This window comes from Atta colombica, unplaced genomic scaffold (genome assembly GCF_001594045.1).
Source record: "Atta colombica isolate Treedump-2 unplaced genomic scaffold, Acol1.0 scaffold32, whole genome shotgun sequence".
Classification (NCBI taxonomy): Eukaryota; Metazoa; Arthropoda; class Insecta; order Hymenoptera; family Formicidae; genus Atta; species Atta colombica.
This window is the reverse complement of record NW_017259426.1, coordinates 327,722-337,017: the sequence shown is the minus strand read 5'-3', so window position 1 is coordinate 337,017 and position 9,296 is coordinate 327,722. Positions and strand designations below refer to the sequence as shown.

Here is a 9,296-nt window from a genome sequence, read left to right as displayed (position 1 = left end):
GTCTGTGGCGTTCTCGGTTGGCGATCCGCGATATCAGAATTTGGAAAGTGGGTGTTGCTTCCGTCAGCCGTCAGCCGTCCATCAGCTTGTAATCAAGTGCCGAGAATATCGCGCTATATCTAACGGAAGGGCGGAATCGCAAATAGGAAATCTCGGCGAGCCACCCTTCGTGGGAGTCATGTGTAAGTGAAACTCCAGCCTGCTCCAGCCCGCGTTCCTCGACGCCGGTTTCCCGAGAAGTGCGGCAGCGACTTGGACGCGAAGGGTTAGGCGGGGGTCCACGTACGATCGATAATACTAACCGTTCGCAAGATATACTGAATGGATGGACGGTTCCAAGTGTCATTTGACAAATGGGGCGTTTTGTCTATCGTTACAGTGTCCCAATGAATTTTTTCGTGATGCGTACGCGTTTCACGAGCCGCACATTATTATTACGAATTCTTTCTATGGTTGTCTAATTCAGGACCACTCGCTGAGCGTCGAAGACCTTTCTTATCAATAAAAGAATGTCAGATTACTGTTTATCTGATTTATTTTACTTCATATGTGATTGCAGTGCAGAGCTATTTTTAGAACGTATGTTTAGGGATGCTTTATTGATTTTACCAAGTTCCCAGTAGAAGTTTGGAATCACTTTAATAATTCTGTGTTACAGATTTGTAGATTTATTTCTTGAAAATTGAGTTGAAACTTAGAAACCCAATAAGCAAACTGTTTGAAGAAATTCCAGCAGATTGGCAGCAAATTAAATCTGAAAAATGCAGTAGAATCTGTATCTCATTAAGATCTTGTTCAACATGACCATGATTCTTATATCATGAATACAATTTGATAGCAATTTAGTGGCAGAAATCAAGCAGAATCTGTCAAACGTAATGGTCTGTTTGATTTCTGTTGCTAATTTATCAAACTGTTCAGTTTCTAGCAATTTGATTAGTTTCTACCAATCTGCTGTTAAGCCATATAGAAATATATTTGTATATTTTTTATGATGTTTTGTTGCATCTGATATAATAGACCAGATAAAATTTATCAGTGGCCACTTTGTAAAGTCTTTACAAGCAAACTTGGCTCATTTTGTATACTGAATTTGTTGTCATGTACTTAGTAAGAACTGTAATATTAAAATTATTTTTGTTGCAGATTGATTTTGACTCAAAAAGCTAGCTCTGCCCTCTGTCAAGATGATAGGGGGTCTATTTGTTTATAATCATAAAGGAGAGGTGCTCATCTCCCGAGTGTATCGGGATGATATTGGCCGTAACGCAGTGGATGCATTTCGCGTCAATGTTATCCACGCGCGACAGCAAGTGCGCTCACCTGTAACCAACATTGCCAGAACATCGTTTTTCCATATAAAACGCGCTAACATTTGGTTAGCTGCTGTCACCAAACAAAATGTTAACGCAGCGATGGTATTTGAGCTGCTGCTGAAGATCATAGATGTTATGCAATCGTATTTTGGCAAGATTTCAGAAGAGAACATCAAGAACAATTTTGTGCTTATTTACGAGTTACTCGATGGTCAATATTAAAGTTTGATTGATATTTTAATACTTATGTTATGTGGCTTTTTCCTTTTTTGGAACTTTATTGATCTTTTTTACAGAAATACTTGATTTTGGATATCCACAGAACTGTGATACGGGTGTATTGAAGACATTTATCACTCAACAAGGAGTGAAATCAGCTACCAAGGAAGAACAAGCTCAGATAACATCGCAAGTCACAGGTCAAATCGGATGGAGGCGAGAGGGCATTAAGTACAGACGTAATGAGCTCTTCTTGGATGTACTTGAATATGTGAATCTATTGATGAGCCCTCAGGGTCAGGTTCTCAGTGCACATGTTGCTGGAAAGGTAAATTTTCTAAAGAAAATAAAATAATTCAGCAGAGTTTTCACAAATTTCTAATAAAAAATTGTTTTTTAGGTGGTAATGAAATCCTATTTATCTGGTATGCCAGAATGTAAGTTTGGGATTAATGACAAGATTGTTATGGAGGCTAAAGGCATGAAAGGAAGCGGTGGATTGGGAGGTGGCGGTGATGATCCCACAGGAGCTAGATCCGGCAAACCGGTTGTTGTTATTGATGACTGCCAATTCCATCAGTGCGTTAAGCTTAGCAAATTCGAGACCGAACATTCCATTAGTTTTATACCACCGGATGGTGAATTCGAGCTGATGAGGTGAAACACGAACTTTAATATATTAATTATAATAAAGTTTTTATTGCAGATTGAATTTGACTTGAGAGACTAGTTTTGTCAAAGAATTTATGTGTAATTATTTTTGATCACGAAAATAATCGTGGATATAAAGATTATTTTTATTTACAGATATCGTACCACGAAAGATATATCATTGCCTTTCCGCGTAATACCATTAGTGCGCGAAGTAGGCCGAACGAAAATGGAAGTCAAAGCGGTTCTGAAATCAAACTTCAAGCCCTCGTTGCTGGGACAGAAGATAGAAGTGCGCGTACCGACGCCGTTAAACACTGCCGGTGTACAACTGATATGTTTGAAGGGTAAGGCGAAATACAAAGCATCGGAGAACGCGATTGTTTGGAAGATTAAGCGCATGGCTGGCATGAAGGAGACGCAGTTATCAGCCGAGATCGATTTACTAGAGACGGACACGAAGAAGAAATGGACGAGACCGCCGATATCAATGAATTTTGAGGTGCCATTTGCACCATCTGGCTTCAAGGTGCGCTACTTGAAAGTTTTCGAATCCAAGTTGAATTACTCGGATCATGATGTGATAAAATGGGTTCGTTACATTGGCCGTAGCGGTTTGTACGAGACGCGGTGTTAATGATTCCGAATCTTGATATTGAGGCATAAATAATTGTAAAGAAGTAATCTCATTGCAGAAGTCACGACTGCGAGTATTGATATTGACTATTTCTCGTTATTATTTCATTGTAGCGCATATTTGAAGCGACGATTTGAAATTCAACAATCGGATGGTTAATTCCTAATCGTGCACGATACGTAGCGATGGAAAATGTATCGAAAGAATTCCATTGTCAGCACAAAATTTCTGTGTAATTGTAGAAAATTTTTTTTGTATATTATATAGTGTACTAGCAAGAGTGACGTTTTCATTTTCATTTATTAGGAGAAAATGCGATGTTAGGAGAAAATTTTTAAACGAAAAAATAAAACTAGATTCCCTCTTGTGTGAAAAGATGTTGAACGGAATATATCATGATAATCGGTACTAGGCGGATTATTTCTTTCGTGCCAATTTTTCAGTCATCCATTTTATTCACTTCGATTCTTAGTCGTAATATCGCACTGTAGTGGATAGCTATGAGCTATAATCAGATTTTGTTAATAAGATTTTTTGAAATGGAAAATTTGTTATTGAAGATGACGATAATTAGATATAATCATGAATTCTTTATATATACATATTTACTTGAATCATTTAATAAGATTTGTATTTCCTTTTGCTTCGTTTTTACGCCGAAATGATCATTATAAGTTTTTATCATATAATTTCACAATCTAAGTAATTAAAAAATCGATTTGCGCCTCTGGAATTAATACAGTTATGAGGATAATCTATATTCAAGAAATATAAATATATTTGTAGGATTATTATACATAACGAATATTTTTTTCGGAGCACATTATGAATTTCTGTATTATATATGTATTAATATATATCTATATATGCAAATGATAATTATTCATTTTTTGTGTAACAATGTATGGAGTTACGGCCTCTTTGTTACTGGAGTTTGAGCGGAACTGACCAAATCCTGTGTACCCTAGGGATCATTCGGTACAAGCTTGCGATGCGCTCAATGAAATGTAGAATGCTTTTAACCTGTTATCCGTGCATGAGAATAAGAGTAGAAAGAAGCATCGATCGATTGTACGAGCGTGATTGATTTCGTCTCTCTAAAGGAACGCTCGAATGCGTAATGAAATATATGTGTAAAATAAATTATGCGTTAAATTTAATTATCCTGCTTTCTTTAAATTATCATCCTCAATATTACGTGCAACAAAATTAATTTGTGACACAAAGAATGTAAAATAAAATATAATTTACTTAGAAATTAGATTTTACATTGAAGAGTTATAGAATGTAAAGGTCTGTTCGTTTTCATTGAACTTCAAAGTATTTTCAGTATTATGCAACAAAATTAACTCGTGACTTAACTATATAAAATCGAAAATAATGTAATTTAGTTAGAAATTAGATTTTACATTGGAGATCTAAGCAGCGCCTGCAAAGCACAAAAAACCGCTTATATACATTCTTTAGCGCTTTTTTAACGTTTTGTAGGCGCTGTGTTATTTGGGCCGACTATAGAATTTAAAAGTGTTTTTTTTTTAATTGAACTTGTTGCGCAGTTCCATCTTTTTCTTTTTTTTCCTTCATGAAAAGAAAAATAAGAGAGAGATGTACCGTACAAAAAGTTTAGCTAAAAAAGATAGAGTACTTAAATAAAGTGCTTTAAAGGATAAGAACGCAATAAATATAAAGCAGTCAATGTAAAATGCTCCTTAATCGGTGATTATTTACAACTTTAGATTCGCAAAAAATATTTTTAAGGTGATGAGATACGGAATTGTTCACGTCTTAAAAAAAATTTAAAATAAGTATAAAAAAACTTGAACTTTCGAAAACTGACACTTTGAAATGCGCTACTCGCTATTCTCGAAATATCGAATGAATCGACATGCGCGCGACTTCTCGCCGGAACAATACATCGGACATTTTAAATAAGGCGACACCTTGAAACGTTGAATGTTAAAAAAGTGTTGGCTTTAGAATAGAAAATTTTGTGAGTCATGAGACAATGGATTATTAATTAGTCAGATAGTGACTAGTTCTACTCTCGCTCTCTTCTGTTTCGTCAATTTTATTTTCGGAACGAATTTTTATTTCGAATAATTACGATCTTGATTAGCGTGACATTTTTCAACATAATTCATGACCGTTCTAGACTCCTGAGAAATATGATGGGCGATACGTTGCGCATCGTTTGTCATGCGACAGGTAAACAACTTTCTTTTTTTTTCTCCATGTTACAAAAAATTTAACTAAAAAGATCTAGTGCTGTCCAAGATTTGTAATTCTAGGCATTGACTTGACGTGTATCGGCGATGTGTTTTCAGGTCAGTGTAAGAATATCTTTGCATCGTAATTCAAGTTTATTGCTTTCCGTTTTTTACCTCCTTTAAGAAAAAAGAAAATGATAGAACACAATTACAAATATTGGACAATACTTCTGAATACTGATCATATCTCTGATAAAAATAAAAATCAGAGCGTAAGTCGAATATAATAGGAGAGTAATAGAACGTAAACGCCTCTTTCGTTTCAATTTTCGTCTCCTAGAAGCTTCGTTTATACTTTTTATTACTCTCCCATTACATTCGACTTACATTTTTTATTTTCACCAGGGATACGAGACACTTCGGTTACATCCCGTACAGCACAAAAACTTACAATAACATTTGCAATATTACAGTAATATTACTAGAACGTTGCAATCTTGCTACAATATTGCTGAAATGATCTCTGCCGTATGGAATTATGCCGTATGCGATTACCACTGTCAAGATACGCTCCAACATTTCGCGTTTACATTTACAGCGCGCGATAACATCATTGCCTTCTATTCCACAGAAACTTGGCGGAAAACGCTTTGAATTTCCGCCCGCGAGGTTTCTCGTCTACGTCCGCCCTGGCGCATTCGCGATGGCACAGAGCGCGACTCTTACCTTGAAGCGGCGCATGCGATCCACGCTCGCCTCGCACCGCTCCGCTCCGTGCACATCAACGTATACGTGTCGCACGTATACCTGTCATGGATTCCGAGGATCGACCGCGGCCACCGCGGGCACGCGTGATCGCGCGATTTCCTGCGTGAGAGTGTCGCGCATCGCACGCACGCACGCACGCACGCACGCACGCACGCACGTCGAGTCGACGGTGTCCGGGGCGTGCACGAGGAAGCACAATCGGACAAGACTGCCATCTTCGTCGTCGTCGTCGTCGTCGTCGTCGTCGTCGTCGATCATGAGCGTCGCGGTACTATCGCGTGGAGGAAGGTGCCGTCGTCGCCGTTGGTGAACGAGCTGCTGGGAGAGACGCCCGAGAGAGTCGCACCAACACTGTGCATCGGGAAACGCGGCGTGTCGAAATGATTATCTTCATCGGCGATGGGCCTTCTGTTCTCATTTGGAGCACGGATCCCGTGAGTATCCTCTGTCACATATTGCTTTTATTTCTCTTTTTTTCTTTCTTTTTCTTTTACATTATCAAATCCTCTAGAATCCTCACCACCCTCTGATAAATAGAGAGTTAATAAATGCAAAGAACGGGTGATGTACAAAAAATCGAGTACGCGCCTATCGAGACTGCACGGAGGAATTACGCCCTATGGATGAACGTATAAAAGTCAACGAAAGATCAAAATGACTTTATTTCATCTTGACTTTTACGATGTTAAAATAAAGTTATTTCGATTTTCTCTCAACTCGATGCGCTCCTTGGACGAGCGTGTGCGTGTCGCCGCGACGTCGTGTTCGCGGCTTCGCCCGTCCGCGTGGCGGCTTTATGATCGTCGCTATTTTTAGAGCATATCGTAAACCCACGGTCTGCTGCCGCCCGCGAGGAAAGAATCTCGCGTTTTGTCCGTGCGGGCACGTGCGGCGAATCATATGGATCATATTAGTCGCGGGTGGATTCGAAGCGGATGTTCCAGGACGATCGCGGGTATTACACGTTCATCGTCGACGGCGTGAATTTTTGGCGGGAACGTCGTTGGTGCACCGTCATTTCTTTGTAGCATATTAGATTCCTGCGACTTCGATCGATGGGAGAATAATCAGAGAAAAACAGGTTTTGCTAATCGAGAATTTATTGCGACACTATGTTTCACGTTCTAACTTCGTTCATAATATATTTCTGCATGGAAGAAAAAGCATGATGATGAATGGTATTAATCGACGGCAGTGAAATTAAAAAATAGAATCTCTTGCTAATTCAATATATTTTAATCTTTAGAGGGCAGGGTCTATTTTTTAAAAGTATTTTACAGCTTTTCTTTTTGAATAAGATTTGTTGTATTTTATTTCATTGTATTCTTTGTCTCAAAATATAACACTATTTCAGCGCCACTATAACGTTCTATGAAGATTAATAAAATAAATAATATTTTATTAAACAAGAGCCTGGCGTATTTATTTTAATTAGTACATCATTGAATTAACAAGATTGAATTTACAAACTTCTATTTCTTATTGAATTAACAAGATTCAATTTTCAATTAGACTTGTCAGCCAATGTTGTAAATATAACATTTTTGCTCTCACTTTTTTTTAACTGCTTTCAATTTTTTAAGAGCACAAAACAGATATTTTAAATTAAAAGCTTCAGTGTTTTTCTAAATGGAAACTAAAAAACTGCGTTCAATTTTTGCAAACGTATATAATAGACAAGTTTCTCTATTTAAAGATTAATTCACATGAACATTAATTTTAATTGTTTGGTCTCTAATTAAAATTATTAATGTATAAATCGAAAATATTAAAATGTTTGATAATGCGCTTTGTTATTGCATTGACAGGATACAATAACAGTATTCCGCAAATTTTATACGATTCTGCATGGGTTTTATCTTTCAAGGGCGAGTATATTTTTAAAAGATAATTCCTGTCGGAAAAAGTCGGAGTCATGCTTGCGCTTCAAAAGAGTTTCGCGTGTAAGTTCAATATCTTATCGCCCGTGTAATAAATTTAGTTTTCGAGACAGTAGCTATATGAAAAATAAACTTTAAGTAAATTATAGCATTTTTATTATCCAGGGGCAAATCAAGCTGGATAAATTGAGTTTAGGTTTTGTAAGCTTCCGTTATAGTATCTATAAAATAATATCTTTTTTTGAAAGTATTTGTATATATTTTATATTTATAATATATTATACGTTTAAATATGTTATATTTATAGAATATAGGATGTATGTTATCACATTAACTGTTCCATATTTAATTATGCTGGGAATCTCAAGAGTTATCCGATTTTTAAATATCTCGGTCGTAAATAAACATAGAAATAATTCATTTTGACATGGCAATTTGGACTTAGTTTATGCTTCTATTTTTCTTTCTTCCTATGCTAAAACCTGGCAATTTGGCAATAATTAATTTCTTTAATCTCTGTTTTTCCCTCTCATAATGCAAACGTCATGAATGTTAACGTGGATGCGACATAATCTTCTCTGACAGCAGCGCGTGTTGTAGATACATCCCTTAAGGATTGCAAGACCCTCGTGAAAGATAATATTTTCAGAGCACAAGGTTAATCCCTTGGTCTTACTCTGTCTTGAACTTATTGAAGCAAGAACTTCTTTTCTCAAGTCTTCTTACTGAGCAAAGACTCTCGAATCGATGCGAGAGATGGCTGGAAATGAGAAACTTATTTAATAGTTAACTTTCATGTGACAAGTTTTTAATTCTCGTAAAAAGAAAATAACGAGTTTTAAATATACAATTGAATACGTGTCCATTCAATCATTTTTAAGTAAGAGGAAAAATTCAATGGCTTTGCAATATTGATATAACATCGATGTAACATCAAGGTATTGTTAAACTGGACTCATTATCTCGATGAATTTATCGTAATCAGTTGTTATCAAGAGTGACGTACGTTTCCTACTGCTGAGGATTCTAATAGTACGTTCGAAAACGATAATAGCAACTAGCATAACTAGGAACATGCATAGGAACATCACTTTGGTACATTTCACAGATTCCTAACTAACTGTTTAGAAACTGACGTTATTGTCGAATATAATGCATCAAAGGCAATATTCTCAGTTGTTGATTATACTCTCTGCGTAATGCATATCTAATATTTAAATATTTTATAGCAATATATTAGAGTACTTTTTAAAATTTTAATAAAAAATCAACGTTTTAAAGTGAATAAGGTGAAATAGAGTTTTTAAAATACGTATTTAATGATTAATGCGTTAAATACGTATTTAATAGTTATTATATAAAGTAATTAATCTTCCAGAATGACGTCAAAATTTGTAACACAGTTACTGACGCTGGATCTGCAAAATCTATTTAATTTATGACTAAAAGGCACTAATTAATTTCAAAATAAGGAACCAAAATGACATAATTCATAAAAATATGTGTATATATGTGCGAATACTAAATTTATTTTAATAAGAAGAATTCAAATTTGCAAATATAACATAAAAAGTATAATTGCAGTGATCCAATAGATTCACTCTTATCTCCGAGAAGT

The 9,296-nt window shown here is 36.0% G+C and overlaps 2 protein-coding genes across 4 annotated transcripts in view; both read left to right on the top strand.

Annotated features, from left to right (window-relative positions):
* Positions 1-3,966, top strand: LOC108690360 (AP-2 complex subunit mu). Its single transcript, XM_018197607.1, has 5 exons — positions 1-182; positions 1,147-1,527; positions 1,613-1,863; positions 1,936-2,192; positions 2,343-3,966. The coding sequence occupies exons 2-5, from the start codon at positions 1,188-1,190 to the stop codon at positions 2,821-2,823; spliced, it is 1,329 nt and encodes a 442-aa protein (XP_018053096.1). The 5' UTR covers positions 1-182; positions 1,147-1,187; the 3' UTR covers positions 2,824-3,966.
* Positions 3,967-5,757: 1,791 nt separating this feature from the next.
* LOC108690402 (calmodulin-binding transcription activator 2-like) overlaps positions 5,758-9,296 on the top strand; it is a 56,394-nt gene continuing 52,855 nt past the window's right edge. For all 3 annotated transcript variants that reach the window (XM_018197670.1, XM_018197667.1, XM_018197668.1), the window contains exon 1: positions 5,758-6,232. The gene's annotated coding sequence lies outside the window, so the exon portion shown is untranslated. The remainder of the gene's footprint in view (positions 6,233-9,296) is intronic.